The 22,183-nt window shown below is 36.1% G+C and overlaps 2 protein-coding genes across 7 annotated transcripts; one reads left to right on the plus strand and one right to left on the minus strand.

The window, feature by feature from the left end:
- On the plus strand, positions 3,654-10,439 carry LOC109228942 (choline transporter-like protein 2). The gene is made up of 10 exons (XM_019394210.1): positions 3,654-4,060; positions 5,368-5,726; positions 5,880-6,025; positions 6,452-6,635; positions 6,868-6,941; positions 7,031-7,144; positions 8,046-8,402; positions 8,752-9,012; positions 9,331-9,558; positions 9,938-10,439. Exons 1-10 carry the CDS (start codon positions 3,867-3,869, stop codon positions 10,121-10,123), a joined length of 2,103 nt encoding a protein of 700 aa, XP_019249755.1. The 5' UTR covers positions 3,654-3,866; the 3' UTR covers positions 10,124-10,439.
- On the minus strand, positions 10,827-18,944 carry LOC109228943 (putative nuclear RNA export factor SDE5). Of its 6 annotated transcripts, none has more exons than XM_019394211.1 (12): positions 18,673-18,935; positions 16,849-17,494; positions 16,404-16,429; positions 15,427-15,504; positions 14,396-14,466; positions 14,017-14,267; positions 13,361-13,446; positions 13,133-13,189; positions 12,536-12,603; positions 12,342-12,442; positions 12,199-12,266; positions 10,827-11,150 (listed from the first exon to the last, which is right to left on the minus strand). In XM_019394211.1, the coding sequence occupies exons 2-12, from the start codon at positions 17,462-17,464 to the stop codon at positions 11,025-11,027; spliced, it is 1,548 nt and encodes a 515-aa protein (XP_019249756.1). In that variant the 5' UTR covers positions 17,465-17,494; positions 18,673-18,935; the 3' UTR covers positions 10,827-11,024. The 6 variants fall into 6 exon arrangements, with proteins under 6 accessions (XP_019249756.1, XP_019249757.1, XP_019249758.1 ...); XM_019394212.1 differs by having other exon boundaries at positions 18,651-18,935; XM_019394213.1 differs by lacking the exon at positions 18,673-18,935 and adding an exon at positions 17,785-18,636.

Consider the following 22,183-nt stretch of genomic DNA (forward strand, 5'->3'; position numbering starts at 1 on the left):
GACGGCACTCACATAACACAGGTTATCACAACAATACCAAATCCTAAAGAGAATTCCCCTACACAAGGTTAGGCAAGCCACTTACCTCGAACCAAGCTCATCAGTCAATAAGAATGCCTTTTCCTCGACTTTCCGACTCCGAATGACCCAAATCTAGCTAAAAACAATTACATACTATAAATATAACTATAAGAAACTAATCTAATTAATGAAATCAAGACTTTAACAAGAAATTAGAAAATCGCCCCAAAAACAACAGAATTAACGACTGAATCTCAACATCAGCAGGTATATATATAGATAAAGCTGGAAACCTGCTGCTCGGCATGTACAAGTAAAACCAACAACTCCCAGTATAAACAACATCCTAAAGACCTGGTAGTCACAAGTCACAAGCTCTAAGGAATTTTTCTAACTGTATCTAAACATCAATATCTAGGAAAAATAAATAAGAACGACATAAGAAGGATAGAGGGGGACTCTGAGGTCTGCAGACACTGCCAGATATACCTTGAAGTCTCCGTAGCAGCAACACGCACTCTCTACTAATAGCGGGGCTGGTAGAAGGTACGTGGATCTACACACAAAACATGTGCAGAAGAGTAGTATGAGTACACCACAACGGTACCCAGTAAATACCAAGCCTAACCTCGGTGGAGTAGTGATGAGGTCAGGTCAGGGCCCTACTGGAATATAATAATTTAGGCAGAAGATATAGCAATATAATGAAAAAGATGGAGAATTTAACAATGAGAAATTACAAAAAGGTAACAAAGCAGCGCATAGGGATAAACAACAGGGGCACTCCCGAGGTACTGCCTCGTAGTCCCAAAAGTAAATACTCAACAGGGGATCTCCCGAGGTACCGCCTCGTAGTCCCAAAAGTAAATATGCAACGGGAAAACTTCTGAGGTACTGCCTCGTAGTCCCAAAAGTAAATATGCAATAGGGGAAACTCCCGAGGTATCGCCTCTTAGTCCCAAAAGTAAATATGCAACATGAGATCTCCCGAGGTACCGCCTCGTAGTCCCAAAAGTAAATATGCAATGGGATAACTCCCGAGGTATCGCCTCGTAATCCCAAAAGTAAATATGCAACGGGAAAACTCCTGAGGTATCGCCTCGAACCTAAGGGGAATTCCTCTACACAAGGTTAGGCAAGCCACTTATCTCGAATCAAGCTCAATCAGTCAATAAGAATGCCTTTTCCTCGATTTTCTGACTCTGAATGGCCCAAATCTAGCCAAAAATAATTACATACTATAAATATAACTACAAGAGACTAATCTAATTAATGAAAATAAGACTTAAACAAGAAATTAGAAAATCGCCCCAAAAAGTCGACCCGGGCCCACGTCTCAGAATCGGGTAAAAGTCACAAAATCCGAACACTCGTTCAACCACGAGTCCACCCATAACAAAATTACTCAAATCCGATACCAAAATCTCAATCAAAACCACAAAATTCGGTTTAAGAACTTTTCAACTTTCCCCCCAAATTTCTCTACCCAAAACCTTAATTAAATGATGAAATTAACGATGGATTAGTGGATATTAATAAAAAAAAATACGTCAAGAATCCTTACCCAAATTTTTCCTCTGAAAATCCCTTAAATTTTCGCCTCAATTCGAGCTCTCAAGGTCCCAAAATAAAAATGGGAGAAAAGCCCTCGATTTGAAATTTTAAAGCTGCCCATGTCTTTTCTTCTTCGCGAACGCGGAATGTGCCTCGCGTTCGCGATGCACAAAAAATCTCAGCTGCCAGATTCCTCTTCATGAACGCAACCTCTCATACGCGAACGCGGAGAACAGTTTCCTTCACCTTCGCGAACGCGTGGCCAACTTCGCGAACGTGAAGAACAAATTCCACGTGACTCCCATATACCCTTCTCGAACGCGAGACCTCTCTTGCGAACGCGATGAAGGAAACCAGCAAGAAAACATCAATGATTTTCTGCAACTCCAACAAGTCCCGAAATATTCCGAACATGATCCAAATCACACCCGAGGCCCCTGGGACCTCAACCAAACATACCAACAAGTCCTAAAACACCATACAAACTTAGTTGAGCCCTCAAATCACGCCAAACAATACTAAAAATACGAATACCACCCCTAATCAAGGTTAATGAACTTTAGAACTTCAAACTTCTACGACCGATGCCGAAACCTATCTAATCACGTTCGATTGACCTCAAATTTTGCATACAAGTCACATTTGCCATTACGGACCTACTCCAACTTACGAAATCGGAATCCGACCCTGATATCAAAAAGTCCTCCCCCGGTCAAACTTCCCAAAAATTAAACTTTCGTCATTTCAAGCCTAATTCAACTACGGGCCTCCAAATCACAATCCGGACACGCTTCTAAGTCCAAAATCACCCAACAGAGCTAACGAAACCAACAAAACTCCATTCCAGTGTTGTCTTCACACAATTCTAACTATGGTGAAATTCCTAGAACTTAAGTTTCCATCCTTGAGACTAAGTGTCTCAATTCATTCCGAAATCCCTCCGGACACGAACCGATCAACCCGGCAAGTCACATAAGCATAAAATGAGACAGAGGAAGCAGTAAACCCGAACCGATCAACCCGACAAGTCACATAAGCATAAAATGAGACAGAGGAAGCAATAAATAGAGGATCACGGCTAATACTCTCAAAACGACCGACCGAGTCGTTACAATTGGGGACAACTTAAAGGGGTTATTTATGTATTTCACATAGCAGTTTGTATTACCTAGTGCCTATATATATATATATATATATATATATATATATATATATATATTTCCAGTCAGAGATTTTATAGTCAATGTTCTTTTCTATTTTTTTCTTTTTTTTCGACGTGTGTGTAAAGACATTGGAATGATCTATTCTTGGATAAAGTGAAAGCTTTTACTATATCTTTCGCTTGTTTCGTGATAAAAGGACAGACTTACTCGTCTGATAGCTTCATTTTATCCCTTTATGGTATTATTCTTTCATTTAAAATTTTGTTTATACCATTGTGACTGTTTTACTGAAAAAAGAAATATTATTTCCAGAAATGAAGCATTTTTTTCCTTTTAAAGTTAAATTTTATTTTTAATGATAACTAAGCAATCTAATTATAAGAATCGAAATCAAGTTTTATTGAGCAATCTAACTCCGTATTTCCAAAATAGATAGAGTATTTATTTGGGCAATTCTAGTATTATACTCCCTCCGGTCCAAAATAAGTGATTTTTTGGCCTATTTTTTGTGATCCAAAATAAGTGATTTTCCGGATTTCAAGAATGAATTAATTATTTTTTTCCTACATTGCCCTTGGAGTAAATACTAAATAATGTTGGAGTATGTGTTAGTAGTGTTTAAGTGAAGAGATAGTAAAAGTTAATATGGACAATTTCATTGCTAATTAATATTAAAAGGTGAATTTCTTAATATGTGTGAAAATAACCAAAAAATCACTTATTTTGAACTGGAGGGAGTACTAACTTACAAGTGTCTAAAAATAAATGAAGCTCAAACCAAACCAGTCCCCCTTCACCTGGTGGCATTAGATTCTGTCCTCTTACCCTTTAAAAAATATCCAATACAATCTTTGTCTTAACACTTACTAGTATTAATTAAAAAGTATTCATCACACAAAAAGTAACATTTTTAATCAGAACTTAGTGGGACTAATTAGCACAAAATATTCCCATAAACCCCTGTCCCTTTTCACACTCTCCTTTTCTGCTTCTTTCTTCTGTTCTTCCCCCCACACACACACACACTCTTTTTCTCATCTTGCTTCTTTTTATCTGTGTGCAAAACCAAAACCCCATTTCTATAAAACCCTTTTTATCTACTTCATTCTTTAGATTTGCAAAATATATATGAAAATGAGAGGACCTTTAGGGGCAGTAATAGGGAGGTACCCTTCAAGTGATGGTACAACCCAAACAGGGGATGGTATAATCAAACACAACAGGAAATGTAGAGATGTTGTGTTTCTTGTTATCTTCATTGCTTTCTGGGTTGCTATGATTGTCAATTCCAGCTTTGGATTTAACCAAGGAAACCCATTGAGGTAAAACACAAAGAAAATAAAAAAGTTGCTTGTTTTTTACTGTTTTTTCATAGCCCAAATGTGTCTGTGAAGTCTTTTACATTTTGATCTGTTAGTTTAATGTGTAAGATGTTTTTTTCCCTTCTTTTTGTTGTATCTTGAATTACTGTAATCTGGGGTTTCATGAGCTTCATATATGCTTTTTAATTCACCTTTTCTTTGAAAAGGTTACTCCTTTGTAGTTGTTTTGTTCCGACTGCAAGTTTCAGATGTTATCTTTGTTATGTTTGTGAAGGGTGAAAAGAATGCAACAAGTTTTGACACAAGTCAAAAAAAGAATGTTCTTTTCTTGTCCAAGATTTGTTATTTTTTGGCTCTTTGTAATTGATATTGTCATTAAAGGAACCTGAGTTTATGTCCTAAGTTTTCAGTTAAGGATGGTATACATAAACTCCTTTTTTGGAAACAAGATAATGCACTTTCTAGAGGAGAAAATCAGGAATTGCAGAATTGTTGAGTTGTGTGTCCATCTCAGTTAAATGCTTACGCTTTTTTAGAGAACGCGCACTTATATTTACTCAATTGTGTCTTCAGCACACCCCCTTACAGTTGGCTTGATTCATTTTTTCATGGCCAAAAATGCGGAAATATTTTTTGATAATGGGTGGCGTTGAGACTCGAATCCTAAACTATTCTCTGATACTATACTGAATTGTGTAATCGTTTCATCTAAAAGATTAAGCTTTTAGAGAAAGCACACTTATAGCCCGTTTGGCCAAGCTGCAAAAATCAGCTTATTTTGAGAAGTGCTTTTTTTCAAAAGTGCTTTTCTCAAAAGTACTTTTGGTGAGAAGCAATTTGTGTTTGGCTAATTAGTTTGAAAAGCACTTCTGAGCAGCAATTAGTGTTTGGCCAAGCTTTAAAAAACTGCTTGTAAGTGTATTTTTCTCAAAAGTGCTTCTCAAAAAAGTGCTTTTGGAGAGAAGCTACTTTTTTCTGCTTCTCCAAAACTGCTTCTGCTTCTCCTCAAAAGTACTTTTTTCCCTTCCAAAAGCTTGGTCAAACACCTCAATTTTTGGCCAAAAGTGCTTTTGGCCAAAAAAAAGCACTTTTGGCCAAACAGGCTATTATATCTACTTAATTATGTCACCAACAATATCTTTCAATATTCTGCTTACTCAACTATGGACGGTTCTTTTCTCTAAATAGAATTCTATCATAGGAGCTGTTTTCACCCTGTCCATGCGAACCAATATCTTACGCTTGTCTACCGTTATACTAGTTCACTCATTTGTCATATTCCTGATGCATCTGATCTGGTTTAGCAGGCTAACATATGGGCTGGACTATAAAGGCAATGTTTGTGGTGATAGACATGCCAATCCAGATCTTCGTGAATTGGAACTCAGATACTGGTTGAACCCTAATCAAGTTTATGAAAGTGGTTCAAAAGATAACCAGGCCAAGATTTCTAATGCCAGGACCATTTGCTTAATGGACTGCCCTATCCCATCAGAAGATTCTCTAAATTGGGTGTGTGACTATCCGGAGGGCGATGTTCGTCTGTCAGTAGATGACTGGATCGATAGGAATTATGATTATTTTGCAGACCTTACTCCGGACCTAAGAAACACTTCTCTTCAGCTTCAAGGTCCTTGTTACCCTGTCATATTTCCTAGTGTTAATGGTAAGTGAAAACAAATGAGCCAAATTAATTGTGGAAGACATTTGTGGTACTTGTGATTGATTTAAGTACTTGAGATGTTTAATTTCCTGTTGGAAGTTTTGAGTGTCTTGAGATAGTTAATTTATTTTTCGATCTTCTAATATTTTGTGCCAGTTTATTGGAGCTGCCAGCTTATTGCCCGTGCATCAAATGTGTCTTTGCGGCATTGGAGGGAGATGGGCGGTGTTAACATTGTTGAGGACATTGCAGTTGATAAATCCATCCATGGCTTAGTTAACTCTCGATCGTTGGTCTTAAAGGTTGAGTGACTTACTATTCTCTTGTTTTTCTTGTAAAGTACTCAGCTAAAATATTCTTTTGAAATTTGTATTAAAAATGAGACACCCAAGAGATGTAGATTGCCAGTTTCATTGGCTGTAGATGACGTTTTCACTTGGAACTGCATCAGGATACACAAGAGCATGTAAAAAAGGTGTTCCTTTTCATATCCACAAAAACTGAGGATCTCTTTTTTCTATCAGTAAAAGTGTAACTCATTTTCATAAACAACAAACATGTTTCATTTGACCTGTGTAGTCAATGGTCAAACGATGACTAAAAGAGCGGAACCCTGAAATGTTCAAGTAACACATATTATATCAAACTTGGTGTCTCACTCGTATTCTCTATGGTAAGACATTCTATTATTTAAGAGTTCAAATTTCACATTTGAGTCTCATTTGCAGAGATATGTAGCTGATGTTGGCAAGTCATGGGGAGTGTTGATTGTTTGTGGAGGGATTTTGCCAGTGTTTCTATCAGTGATATGGCTTTTGATGATTCGTCACTTAGTGGCTGCAATGCCTTGGATAACTGTCGTCCTCTTTAATGCCCTTATTATTTCAGTCACAATGTTCTACTACTTGAAAGGTTAGGCCCTGTCTCCTATTGTTTTCCTTCTGGTTGTTATGTCTTAATAGTAATTCATGTCAATTTTCAGTTCTATATCCAGTTTGTAATTGAGATGAAGCACGCTCTGACAAAATTTATGCTCCCTCTTTGAAGTTCTAATTCCTGCATTCTATCTTATGTTTGTTGTGTAATTGAACATCATATGTTTCCATTGAGTACACTGACAAAACTATCCTCCTTTCCTATCAAGCTGGATGGATTGGCAATGACTCTATCTCCCCCATCATTGGTGAACATGATCCGTATTATCATGTGTCTGCAAGGGTATGCTTGATTTTTCAGTTTTACCATTCTCTATGTAATAGTTTGCTTTTCGTTTGGTGTAGTATTTAATCAAATTATCTACTTGATAGGAAATAAGTCACCTCCATGCTGCTGCGGTTCTCATGACTGCTGTGATGATTATTTCGGTCTTGTCATCCATCGCCATAGTGCGACGTATCCTTATGGCTACTTCTGTCCTGAAGGTAAGTCCATCTCTCTCCCTTTCTGAGCCATATAGCACCGTGTTGTTATTATCATTTTATTAAGCCATAAAAGGGTAATTTCGTTAATAATCAGCACTAAGATGGTGCTGTAAATTACAGTGTAATATATGTACCTTCAAACGGAAAAAAGCAAAAAGCAAAAGGTGTAGTTCTTTCTAACAGTGGAAGGACTCTACAAAATCTATTCGTGATTCAGCCTCCCGAGCATACTCATTTCTGCACCAAACATTCAGCAAAAATATATAATCAGCCTTATAGCACTGTGTTGTATGTGTTCAGAGGAGTAACACCTTCTAAAACTTCTTCTTTTTTCCTCTCTATATTTTAGCCCTTCACAATGGAGTATTAAACTAAACATGATTTTATTCTGCCCTTTTACATGGAAATGATGACCCTCACATACACAAAAGAATGTTGTAACTGCCTTTTGCTAGATAAATGTCTTCTAATTTTCTTTTAAAAAAAGAAGATAAAGACTATAAAAAAACACGAGAAGCATGCGGTAGATTCTGGATATTATAGTTAATTACTTAGTTTATGTCCATACAGAGAGAATTTTCCTATTTGCAGAAAAACAGCAAGGAGCTTTTTTGACTATTTCTTGGTATTACAGGTTTTGTACTATCTTCATGAAGTCAAATTTATACTCTTAACACCAGAATAACCATAAGAATAAAGATTACATTAAGAAACACGTCATCTGCTCTCTGAGGCAAAACGTTGACCTAGAAGAGTAGTTCATCTTAATTTATATTCCCTAGATAGTGAAGGAATTGACTTCATAGCAGTTTGGTTTCTTTTCCTGTCCATGGGTTGAGTATTAAGCTTCTTATCTCTAGATAAATTTACTTAAAATGATAAATGAGCATTTAAATTGCAGGTAGCTGCTAAGGTTATTGGAGAAGTACAAGCACTAATAATTTTTCCCATCATTCCATATGCTATCCTAGCAATCTTCTACATGTTTTGGTTTTCAGCTGCACTTCATCTTTTTAGTTCTGGACGAATTGTCCAGAATGATTGCAACACGAACTGCTGTGCGTATGATCTTAAATCAAAAAGAGTGAGCTGCGATCGTTGCTGTGGATACAGTATCCAGTATACTTCTCATATTGGTGTTGCAATTCTTTTCCACTTGTTTGGCTGCTATTGGGCCACACAGTTTTTCGTGGCAAGCTCTGCAACGGTTATTGCAGGCTCTGTTGCTACATACTATTGGTCTCGAGGCGGAACATCGGTAGGTCATAAATTCTACTCTCTTATTTTTCCAGTAATGCTTTTGAACATATATACATGAATAATTTCATCTCTACATTTCAGAACTATTTCATCTTTTGTGAAGTTTAACCTACTCTTATTAGTCCATATTACTTTCTTTCAATTATCATTACATGATTTTATCCAAATCATTCTGAATTTCTGCTATTTCTTCGCTTAATCATGTTTATCGTTTGATACTCGCATGCAATCAGCTTTAGTAGCCTGTTTCATGTATTATTGAGATAAAAAGGTTCCTGATTTAATACAAGAGTATTTTTTTCGGGTATGTTCTGGTGACTGATTAGCTTCTATTTTTGCAAGTGCAGCCAGAAATTTCATTTCTCCCAGTGTTCTCCTCTATGAAGCGGCTTATACGTTACAGCGTTGGATCTGTTGCTCTTGGTTCGCTGATTGTTTCTTTTATAGAGTCTATCAGGTTTCTACTTGAAGCACTCCGGCGTAAATTTAAAGTTGCTAATTCAGCACCAGAAGGTTGGGTTGGAAGAATGGTATATAATTCCTCACAAGGTTGCCTGCGGTGTATTAGTTGGATCATCAAATCTGTGAATCGTAATGCTTACATCTTGGTAAGTAATAAGTGTTGCAATCCCATTTGAAGTTCCTCAAGTTTAGTGCAGTATGCTTGGGAAAACATGACATTTTGTTGTGTTTAGCAATTTTTTATGCTATATTTTTCAGTGTCCTGACATGATATTAAATTGTTTGTTTTAGAAGCGGGTAATGCCTGTTGTTTCTCTCAAATCTATGATGGGATTTGAAGTTCTAATTAGGTCTCAACTCGTATTTTTAGAACGTTAAATTAACAAGAACGTGACATCATTGTATGCATGATCTAGACTTGTAGTAACAGCATCAGTTTTGATGGTGCTTGTGATACATTGCAGATAGCTATAACAGGAAAGAGCTTTTTCAAGTCTTCTGAGATTGCAACTGATCTCATTATCAGCAACATCCTTCGGATCGGAAAGGTGAATGTCATTGGCGATGTTATTCTCTTTCTCGGGAAGCTGTGTGTCAGTCTTGCAAGTGCACTTTTTGCTTTTCTCATGTTGGATACTCACAAGTACAAGTCTGGACATAACAAGATCTCATCTCCAATATTCCCGGTGCTGGTAAGTCTAATTCTGTTGGTTGGATTATCCATTTAAGTAGATGCAACTATCTATTTTACAAAACTAATAATTAAGAAAGTGCTCAGATCCTTTGGGCAATTCTATTACCACTTCAACAAAGTGCTCAGATCCTTTGAGCAATTTTATTACCACTTCAAATTATGCAAGGTGTAGAGCTAGACAGAGAGAAAGAAGACCTATATACATAAACTTACAGAATACTATTCAGGAAAGGTGTGGTTAGAAGATTTCACTTGATGATTGCTTATGATAATGATGCAAGACTAACTGATACATAACATATGTTGCTGCAGTGAATCTGCAAATGCCTAGATAATTAAGTATAGTATCTCTAGCTTGATCCGTGTTTCTAATGCAGGTCTGCTGGAGTCTTGGCTACGTTGTGGCAACTCTTTTCTTTGCCGTTGTGGAGATGTCAATTGATACCATAATACTTTCATTTTGCCAAGACTCAGAGGAGCACCAAGGAACCGCCCAGTACGCCCCTCCTCTTCTTATTGAGACTTTGAATGACCAAAATGAGATGCAAAGACTTACACAATGATCAACGAAATCTCCAGATGATATCTCATGCATTAGCTTGAATGTTATCATTTCAGGTGTAATCGCTTGTCATCTAAATTAATTGAGTGTTTTTGTTAGCTCCTTCTCTAACTTGCTCTTTAGCCTTTTTGATAGATTTTGTATCTTATAGTTGTAAATAATTTTAAGTCCAAATTAGATCAAGCAAACTCTGCAATTTCTTCAATAGGGGCATATGCCCAACGATAAGAGTTGGCTTTGGCAGTAACATACAATGAAAATTAAGATATTGATGAATATTTTTCAAAGCTTGTTGGAATGAAAAGTTTGGTGAAAAAGATGCGTACTACTTCAATACTACCTGCGGAGATAGCTCGATCCATGTAAAACAAATTCATTTTAAATATCTTATGCGTCTTAAAATTGGAAAGTGAAATCGAGAATACATGGTGAAGTCTCTTACACAAATTAAGCTTGACAAGTTGGAGTTCACTCTCGAGCTCAAACATACCGTAATTCATAAAAGTTACAACGAATCAAAATATTGTTAAAACCATCACTGATGTCATCCGTTTTTTACTCCAATATGATAAAATCCTGGATCGATGTACTTGCAATCAATCATGGAATGCAAATTATAATATATATATATATATATATATATATATATATATATATATATATATATATTCTAAGTTGAATAAAGGCAAGCGAAAGCAAATGTATTGGTTAATCTACTCGTGATATCAATGAGCAAAACATTAGTCTGAGTAAACGGTGCCAAAGCAGAACTTTATTGGTTGAGAATTAAGAGGAACAGAAAATTTAAGGATTCCTTTGAAGTCTTTCTGCCAGCAAAAAGGGGCTATAAGACCAATTTGGTTGTTTCCTGTCTACGCAAAAAATGCGGAAGTATTTCAGGCTCAGACAGTTGATTTTTTAGCAAAAGTCAGTTTCCTTGGATCTATTTCATCTGCTTTTATCACAATTGCTTTGCCATTATCTTCTTCCGTCCATGCTATCGAGGCCCTCTCCAAAAGTTTGATTATCTGCTTCAAATATCTTAGTATCATACTTATGTTTAACAAAGGTTGATTCAAGTAGGTAAAGAATGTAACATAAGTAGAACAAAGAAAATTTATTCAATGACATGTAACATAAGTAGAACAAAGATAATTTATTCATTCAGATTTACTATATGGGATATGAATCAACAGACATCAGATAGAATAAAATTCATAAAAAAATTCCCTCTAACACCACGGCATGGGTTGAATCCTTTTAAATGCATCGTTTCGCAATCCTATTTTATCCAAAGTCCTATAAATAAAAATATTCTTGATCAAAATAGTGGAAATGAGAAGATCAGGACTAGAACAATCTCTAAAACGAGCTTTCTTATATATATTGGAAATAATCATATCCTATATTTCCTAGAAATAACAATTTAAATATCACCACTAAATTTCCTATGTTGATGCTATGAATGATTACACTAACTATACTGACACCTCAGTAAAGCTCCAGACGGTGCTCCACTGTATAGTTAAATAGTCACCATTTCAGCACTGTTGCGCTCCCAGCAAGCGAGTATAAAGAAGAAGATATCGCTACTTCAACATTGAGGATTTACATTTATGAAAGATGTAAATGGAAGACTTGTGCTCATGAAAGTGTGATCTTTCCCTTACATATTTTTAAAGGTGAAAAGATGAACTGGCATACATCATATTTGTATTTAAACTTCCCACATCTCATATTTTAGGTCTATAATCATCTAGAATTACCAATCTGGTATGAATTGTTTAGACATCAAGGTCAAATATTTAGAACCATCTAGATTTTTAGAAGGGGCCACACCATGCATGACATGGCAGTGACAGAAGAATCACAAACAGCAATGTTCTTCACAAAGCAATTTCTAGGGCCTAAGGAACTCTCTTTTTTTGTAAAGTATAATATTCCAATCATCGATAATGTACATCCATGAGAAACACTGCAGCAGATCGATAAAATTATTCTTTTTTGATAAGGAGATGGACCGAATTATTCAAAAATATCAGCACAAAAAAAAAAGGAAATAGAAGCAGGTCATACCACACGCTTCCGAAGACCTTTGGCTTCTTCATTGGTGATCCCAACTATGATTTTGAGATATTGAATAGCTGATGAACGGAAAGTTATCAATGTCATTTCTTATATTAAAAAGTTGAAGAAGGCATGTAATGACAATAACCTACAGGAGATGCCACAAAGAGATGTCAACTGAATTTTGAGACAGCGCACTGCTTCCTTTGGCTCAAAATCGTGAAGATCGACAGTCACAATTTCTTTGCTGTAACTGCACCCAAGTTATTGGTGTAAATACAAGCTCTGTAAGCAAAATATATGAGTAGAGAAAGACAAGAGAGAGGAAGGTGGTTCTCTGCCGAACCTGATTTCAAGAAGCTTTTGAGCGGATTGTTCATCAGTCTCTCGGGCCTTTGTCATGAAAAAGTTTCCCTGTCTCATGAGACGATTATGAGTAAAATGCCAGCACAACACCATAATGAAAATTTAAACAAGTGGATCAACCAAGGCAAGATCAACTTTTGGGAAGAGAAGAGTTCGCACATATTGGACATGTACTCCAGCACGAATTTAGAGCCTTTTTTTTTCGTGATAGGTGATGTTGGAGTATTTTAGAAGTGAAAGACGTCATGGAATATTAAGAACCTGGCAGCACTATCTTCAAAGGCGTTTTATACTCCTCAACTTACTTTGCGTTTTGGGATTTGTCGGCTAACTAAAAGCTAAAACCTCCCTTGATAGGTATAGAGCAAGAACCGAGTAGATATTTGGATAGTTTGACGGAAGATGACAGAACTCTTAAGTCTGACCACTTAATAAGCTAAGGTGGTAACTGCACACCATCCACACCCAGCCGATACCACTAGTAGAACATCTCATTAAGAGCCCAGTTATTTCCACTAACATTTTCAAATGTAAGCACGAACGAAAGTCACTTTAGATAAAGGAACAAACACCATACCTCTTCCAGGAATCTGCATGCCTTGACATGATCTCCTTTTTGAAATGCTTCAGCAGCCTGGAACAATATTTAAGTTTATAATACCAGTCATGACTTAACATGCTAAACTTTTCTTCACCTCAATCAACACAGAATGAAGCATCTTAATGTGAATTTTTTTTTTTGGATAACAAGCATCTTAATGTTATTCTGATCATGAAACAGTATAAGAGAGGTTATGTGACTCACTGCTTTATAGTACTCTTTCATTGTAATCCAATACTCCTTTACAGCTTTTCGGAGAACTTCGTAGCTTTCTTCATTCTCCTCACCATCTAATAATAGAAAACTATGAGGTGTTTACGTAACAAAGTGAAATAAAATAGCTAAACACTTTCACTAGTGATACTCCCTATTAAAGAAATAACGGCCCCCCCCCCCCCAACCCCAACCCCACCCCCCACCCAAAAGAAAAAAAGAGAGAGAACAAAGCTTATTTACTTAGCAGTTCGAAGCCATCTAAAAGTGCAACCGTGGATTGGTTGAATATCATGCAACCCTACTCAATCATTGCCAACAACACAGACTTTGTACAATTGCAAAACAGTCCCTATTTGTATAGAGGATTGGGCTTGAGCTCCCTATTTGTATAGAGGATTGGGCTTCTTTTGTTGAGAACCATATTTTGGTGCAGATTCTCTCTTTTTGGTATACAGCTTATATACAGGGGTTTCTCCCCAATTGTTAATAAAATTATTTACCTTATCAAAAAAAAAAAGTGAGTACAAAATCAATAGAAAAAGGCAATCAAAAGAAGATATGAAATCCTTGATAAGAAGCCATATGTTACCATATACACTTATTTCATCTGCACAACACAAGTAATAAACAAATGAAGTGCTTACTTTTTGCATCACTCTGTGGTGTCCTGATAAGAATCTGGCGTTCTACAGTCTCCTGTAATGGTTTCACTACAAACTGGCTTAATCGCCTAGACTTTTCAACTTCCCTCACATGACGAATCACGTCATCCACATCATCATGTCTTGCAGGCACATTAAACAATGTCTGTAGAACTTCCTTCTGAAGCTCATACCTGTCCTTCTCCTTCTTAGATAAGTTGAGCCCATTTTTAGTCATATTCTTTGCTTTGGAACTGCATTAGCAAAAGAAGAAGGATGACCTCCAAGTCACAACACCTTGCAAATTAAGAAATCTATTTAACAAAAAGTTCTATTCCTGAACATAAAAATTCTAGAAGATAATTTCTGGAGGGCAAAGTACCGGCTGGTTGGATCTGGCATTGAGGGTGTCTCTTGCGATGCAACTGATGCAAAATCTGGACTCTCCACGGACTGTTACATCAGATCAGATAAAGCATAGTAAGTAAAGAAAAAATTCATGTGATTGACACTTGAATACTTGGACATTTCAATTGCATCTGGAACTGATATAAAATTATCACTAAAGATTAAAATAAATTCTTACAGGTGGAGTAGCTCAGGTAATAAGGGATAGGAGACGAGTGGTTGGTTATATGTTCTCTTTAATTTGAGAGACGGGGAAACTGGTCTGACCATCTAAACAGCCCAATAATATAAAAAATAATTCCTAGATTTCAAAGGAATATAGATAATTATATGGTGAGTCAAACATTATTAATCTTGTAAGCTCTTTTTACAGCTAGAAGCAACGTCAATTTGGTTTAGACGGACTGCGTAAGCTACAGACACAAAACAATTTCCAATTTTAGAGAAGTTACCTCATAGAAATCTATTGTCTACAAATAAAATCCCTTTTAAAATTACCTCCCAAAAGGAATACATTGCTATTTTGTTTCTGAAGGGGTAATCAGGGGGTTAATTTTGACTTTAATCTATTTTTGCACATCAATTCTAGCGCATGACCTGGTCTTTGGTATTCAGTCAAGAGATTACCTACCATGTAGATTTGTATAGACGTGGAACCCATCTCTCAAAGCAAAACAATCTGTATAACTACACACATTAGGGCCCTTCTCAGGCCAGATGAGAGTGAGAGCCAGGGGGAGAGAACAAACTGGGGTGAGGAGTGAATGGAAAGAGGGAAGGGGGAGGAAGAGGAGAATAGAAGAGAAAGCACCATCCTTCCCAGGTTTTATTGTGAGAAATAAATCTCATTTTCCTCCAAGAGCATGACCAGGAAGAATGAAAGCAAGGCTAAACAGACTGCCTCAAGATCATTACCGCTAAATTATTGTCACTTGTAAGTGACAGTATCTTATCCAGTTTTACAGCAGACAGGAGCAACACCAAGTGACATACAAGAAAACTTACTTTCTGAACACCTATGTCTAAAATATCATCACTCTTTCCCAAAGTTGATGCTGACAAATCTAGCAGCTTATCCATACTCTGCATATTCAAAGGAAAAGAGGTCTTATATAATGAAACATGCAGGTTAACGCGACAAGCAAATCTGTCTAGAGAAGTAAATCAATCTAAATGTAGTATGTATGCATAGTTTCTGAAAATCAGGAAAAGACAAACATACAAGCACCCCAAGCAAGACACTAAAAAAACAGGCCTATTTATTCAGAAACAGAAGATAAACATTAAACAGCACTAGCCGAGCATTGTCTTGTCTGCTTAGCATGAGAACTAAGCTTCTACAAGTCTAACAGCAACCTGGCCTCATTCCTCCTGCAATTTTGCATGATGCCACACATGCATTGTGGTTTCTCACCATGAAAGTAAACTAGAGTCAGCAAGAAATCCACTCATTAGTCCCTAATTTCGCAAGCTAATTAAGTACATGATGTTATTACTTTAACCATGATAGAGGTTTAATAGCTACTTAGGTAAATCCAATGGAGCATAATTAACTTTTAAATTAAATAATGACTTCATACCACACAGTTGAATCCTTAAAACTGCTTATAAGACTTCCAAACCAGGAACAGGATTAACCTTAAAGAGGACCTAGAGAAGCATATAGCCAATCAAACTTTAGACACAAATCAAACCAAACACAAGACTTGCTTTCAATAGTACCTAGGTAACATGTGGGAGTGGGAGAATAGACGGGCTAGATGGTATATGCAGATGCTTCGAAGAACAACCTTCACATCTATGCTCAAGACTTATTTCGATTATGCCGTGGTGCCAATTACTGAGTAAGAGCATACAGAATTAAGTGCAAACATGCAGATGCTGAATGTAAATATAAAATTGAGCCAAATATAACGTTACCATTTGATGCCTCAAAATAGATATAGAAAGTATAAGAAGTGATGGAATTGGACCACACTAACCTTATTTAGATCATAGCCGCACTGGCCTGCAAATCCAACAACATCAGATTAGCAAAGAAATTGTCCAGAAATTGTGACAGCTCAATAGGAATTAGGATGCAGTTACAAGGAAGAAAAAGAAGGAATGGAAAGTAAAGCTATCTCAGTGCAACCTATAAAGCAGATACCCTTTCCAGGAAGGGGTTTGGTAATATTAAGCACAACCGGAATACGTGGACCATCCACAAGTTGCATTCTTGTTCACAAAATTAAGTCCCAAAATAGACTTTAAAGAAACATTTAACCGACTGTTGCAAGTTTTATTGGAAGATTACCAAAAAGAAGTGAAGAAAGAAATGACACGATTTCAGGCATTGAAAGTAAACATTAGCGTCACTCCATATGTGAAAGCTACTTCTCAAGTAATCTTACAAATACTTAGAATAGACTTAAGCAAAGTGCTCACCCACAACATCTTCAATTACACTCATGTCAAGAGAGAATCCATCTCCGAGCATTTTGAAGAGGAACTCCTCAACACTGCCTGGCAGGGTTTCACTCATAGCGGCAGCACCTAATGGAGCTTTCTCATCCCTTATCTCTGGGGTAAAAAAATCATCCACACTTAATTTCAGTGGCTTAATTCTCGTAGAAGTTTCTGGAATGAGTGGCCTATTTGTCACATAGTCTCTAGGGATCATGCTTGAGACAGTCCCCATAGACACTGATAACTTTTTTTGCTTAGATGAACTGGGACCGGCTCTCTTGGCATGAATATCAGATGCAGATTCAGATTCAGAAGTTAATGTCACGGAATCTCCTACTTCCTCAAATTCGGATTCAGAAGTCAATGTCCAAGAATCCTCTATTTTTTCTTCTGATGCAGAGGTAGTAGTTATAGAGGTGCTAGCTTGCAGATCTCCAAGTATATCACCTGCAATAATTGGATCCCGACCTGCTTTACAATAAGCTGCAGCAATGTCATCAAGAGAGACAACACGTCCAAAGACATCAAGCAACTGCTCCAGGTTCTTTCTATCATCATCAGTAAACAAAACTGTTGGAGGTGCTTCCATCTTCATCCTTCCAGCATAAGATGAAATAAAGAACCTCTGACAAGAGTAAAGAAGCAACTATATTGAGAACATCACATATTAATCAAAGGCTGTGTAACATATATTGGAGTAACAGAAACCACAAAGAAAAGGAAGTAGCAGGAATTGGATAGTATAACAACAAGAGAATCCAACATTTCGTGGATAACAGAACCTAAATAGAACCAATAACTGTGATAGGAGAAAAGGAACTAAGGAATACAAGTAAATATGGAGAAATAGTGCTTTTGATAAGAAAAATGGAGAAATACTACTTTTGATAAGAAAAATGGAGAAATAGTACTAACTAATTGTTTAGATCTAACAGAAGTGATCAAAGAGTTAGTTTTTACTCTCCAGCTTGTCTACGCAACGTCATCACACTGCCATAAGAATAATGTTGGTAAATCCTTTTGGTATGAGAAAATGATATGCAACTGCTGCAAACTAATTCAATTCTCGTATCGCCCACAGCCCAATAAATCTCTTTAAGAATACCAAATTTTAGAACTATCCAGATTTGGCATAAAGGCACATTCAAGTCTGAACTTCCAAGTTTTGAAGAAAATCGCAAAGAAGCACATTGTGAGACTGACATTTCAGCTTTCCAGAAATTCGATATTCTTTCTCAAATTACTGAATAATACATTAAGCATACAAATATTACCACGGAAAAAGATGCTGAGCACACTATTACTCAGAAAATGAAAAATAATCCTCAAGTTACAGAAATTCCTGAAAAAATTAGTAGTGAACAATAATAAACTAACATTCATTAAGGAAAGAACACATATTATCAAATTATACCGTACATTAACAAAAGTCGATCAATGCTACTGTACATACACTATCACAAAAAATAAAAAAATAAAAAAACAAAAAAAAACACAGTCGACTCACAAATTAAAGGCAGGTTTCGGAATTGAAAAGGCAATGCACTTAGATATTATCCAAAAAAAATTCAATCAAAGAAGATAAACAAGCAAACAAACATTCTTCGGAATTTTAAACATCAACGCTTTGCTCAAAAGCGATGAATTTATTCATTGTGCGAAAAATTTCGTGCTTCTACGAATGCTAAACAATACAATGCAACTCGATTCATTTAAAATTATGGAGAATGATTAAATTTTTCATCCAATAAAAATAAAATTGGCGTGATTAATCAGCGTACAGAAAGAGAAAAAGCTTCACACTATATATTTGAAGGTCGATGAGAGTGGAAGAAAAGAAGTTGCTTGCGTTCGATTCTCTCCCTCCACCCCACGCTCTGCCCAGTATGTAGTCCCCAACCTCTGCTTCTGAAAGGAGGAAGAAGTTAAAGAGAGTGGAGAGAGAAGTGTTGTTCTGCTAATTATTTGACTCGAGTCACGCGGAAAGTGCCCAAGGTAAATTACCAAAAGATTCTCAAGTGTGTTTGGTATGTTTATGGAATATCACTTGTAATTTTCTTTCTTAAGATTTCTTTTTATTACCGAAAAAAAGTTATAGGGATGAATGTAATCCTTCATTTTTAGAGGTCTTATGCAATACAAATCCCCATAATTTATAGTGGACTTTGGATGCCAGATTTATATAATATGAAAATAAAAATTATGTATATATTTTACAAAATATTTTATTGAAAAAAATTGGCGGAATAATCAAACTAACATTCGTATTGCACGGGATTGTGTTTCTGAGTTCTGACCTCTGTTTTAAAAGGCAGAAGGCAGAATTGGGACTCGCCCGGGGCTCGCCCCAGGGCGGAGCACTCGTAAAACGATTCTGGGCTTATATGTGGGGCTTAGTTCCGTGAGACTTATGCCTCGGCCTTCAGGGCTTACGCCCCGGACACGCCCAACGCCCAGCGTACTGGGCTCGCCTAATAGAACCTTATGCAATTGTGTGTAACTAATCTTGTAAATGCACAAATTTTCTTAATAAATCGTTGACTATTCAAAATTACTTTTTTCTTAATCATAAACCATTAAGTTGAGAGTATTTTATGTCATGATTAAAATAAAAATTATTGCACGTTATCCACTAAGACTGCTATGATAGTAAATTTTAAATAAATCTTTCATTTAAAAAGTATATATTTATTAACTTTTGATATGTCTTTATTATATAATAGTCCATAATTTTCTTATAATTATTTTTCTAAATTTTTTTTTTTCATGTTTATGTGATACAATACTTATTAATTTAATAGCTCAATATTAGCTATTAACAATTTACAAATAATTAGTTATCATGGTATTGTGGTGAATTATGTGTCACAATATTAACTTGTTGAAACTTAAAAATAAATGATGCTAGAGAATCATATTTAAATTGTGAATAATATTTTTGTATAAATTCTCTTTCAAATAGAAAGCATATTAAATAAAAGGAGTATTATATAAAAAATATCAAATTATAATATTGAAATTCTTTCAAGATTCATTACTCCTTAAGAGATACGTATAAAATTTCATATCGAATACATTATTTTTAATGTTTGAGTTGTAACGACGTTGCAGCTAATTTGCATATTATGATATATGTCATACTTTTTGTATTATTCATGGTTGAATTATAATTTAAATATTTTAAATAGATTATTTGTTATAATTTTGTGATTTTAATGTAATTTTTATAATTATTTTTTATTTTATACTATCTTAAAATTCTTGAAATTAGTAAAATTTAAAGATCCGTACGATATACGCCCCATGTTTCAGGGCTTACGCCTCGCCTCTTCAGAGGTAAAACGCCTCACCTCACGCCTCACGCCTCACGCCCCCGCCTTTTTAAAACATTGTTTCTGACCCCTCGACTCCACGTCATTCAAATCAGATTCCTTATGTTGGTTGAAACTATACGTCTCTAACGGCTTAACAAATTCATGGTACGCATGCATTTAAAGAGCGTCAATGGTGTTTTTCTCTTAAAAAAAAGTGAGAAAAGCCTAACTCGAAGGGTGTTAAGGAGTTCCAATTATTCTTTTACCGATTTTTGTCATTTCCATCGTTCCAACTCACACCATGCACTTGTAATTATATTTTAATCACTTTTCCACCCTCGTATGGGTCCATACATATCTCAGTTTTACTTTAATTACATCGTTAGGGCTGTAATTAGTTAATATGTTATAATTAAGGTTTAAATTTAAGGAAAATGACTTCCTTAATTATGGAATGCATAACTACTAGCAACATAGTTGTTTTAGCTAATGGGAGTAGAAGCAAATTTTTCTCACCTAGCAGGGGAATTAGACAAGGGGACCCCCTTTCCCCCTATATTTTTATTCTCTGCTTGGAAATGTTATCTATTAACATAAATCATCAGGTGGACATTGGTAATTGGTCTCCCATTAGTCTAGGTAAGAAGAATTATAAGTTATCTTATTTATTCTATGCGGACGATCTGACCTTAATGTGCAAAGTAGATAACAAATCCCCAAATACCATCCTAAGATGCCTAGAGTCTTCTGCTCCTTATCAGGCCAAAAGATTAACAAGGATAAGTCCAAAATTATTGTTTCAAAAAATTGTCCAGTGACTACCAAAAAGGAATTATCCAAACTATTCAATATTAATTGCAGCAATTCTTTTGATAAATACCTAGGCTTTCCAATAACAAACACAAAACCTAGGCCTTCGGATTATCAATTCATCCTTGATAAAATGTCTGCCAAACTAGCCTCCTGGAAGTCCAAATTCCTTAATATGGCAGGCCGGACTATCATAGCTAATGCTTCTCTTAATAGTATCCCAAATCATGTTATGCAGTACAATTTCCTGCCAATCAAGATCCTCAAAACCATTGATAAAATTCAAAAAAGGTTCATTTGGGGTTCCACTACTACCGCTAACAAAATTCACCTCCTTCCTTGGAGCACCTTGACTAAAGATAAAAAAGATGGAGGTATTGGCATCCATGCGGCAAAAGATAAAAATCTTGTGGCCCTAGCTAGCCTGTCATGGAGAATTCTCCACAACCCTCTACTTCCCTGGTCTCAAACTTTTTCATCTCTCTATGGCTACTCAGAAAATCTAAAAACCACTTCATTCATTTGGAAAAGTATTGTCAAAGGATGGGAGATTTGTAACAAAGGCCTAAAATGGATACCTCATCCAAACTCTCCCATGAATATATGGGAATCAAATTGGATTCCACAATCCAATACTCTTAGGAAAATAATAGAGGGTCCCCTCCCCTTATCCACAGTTCATCTGAGCATTAAAGATCTTTGGCTAAGAGGCAAATGGGATTTTTCAAAAATCCCTTTCGTATTACCTCTGCATATTCAGAATGCCATCTGGTCCGTAGAGCCTAACAAAAATAATCATGACTCTTGCTATTGGGATTTGACTACAAATGGTATTTTAGCACTAAGTCATGGTACAATCTTACTAACCCTAGTGTAAACAAGCCTAGTGTTTTTGATTGGGTTTGGAGTTCAAAATGCCCCAACAAGATCAAATTTCTGATGTGGAAATGTTTCCATAATAGGCTCCCTACGCGTCATTATTTACACCACATAGGCATAAACATTGACCTAATTTGTCCAGTGTGCAAGAATGGGGAAGAAACACTTGAACACATATTCTTACTTTGTGACTCGATTAAATCTTTCTGGTCATCTCTCAACATAAACCTTTCCCATGTGAAATTCCCTGGTGACTGGTTATACCAGATCAGGAACATAAATATAAAGTTCTCCCCAGCCTCTTTATCTTG

This window comes from Nicotiana attenuata, chromosome 7 (genome assembly GCF_001879085.1).
Source record: "Nicotiana attenuata strain UT chromosome 7, NIATTr2, whole genome shotgun sequence".
NCBI lineage: Eukaryota > Viridiplantae > Streptophyta > Magnoliopsida > Solanales > Solanaceae > Nicotiana > Nicotiana attenuata.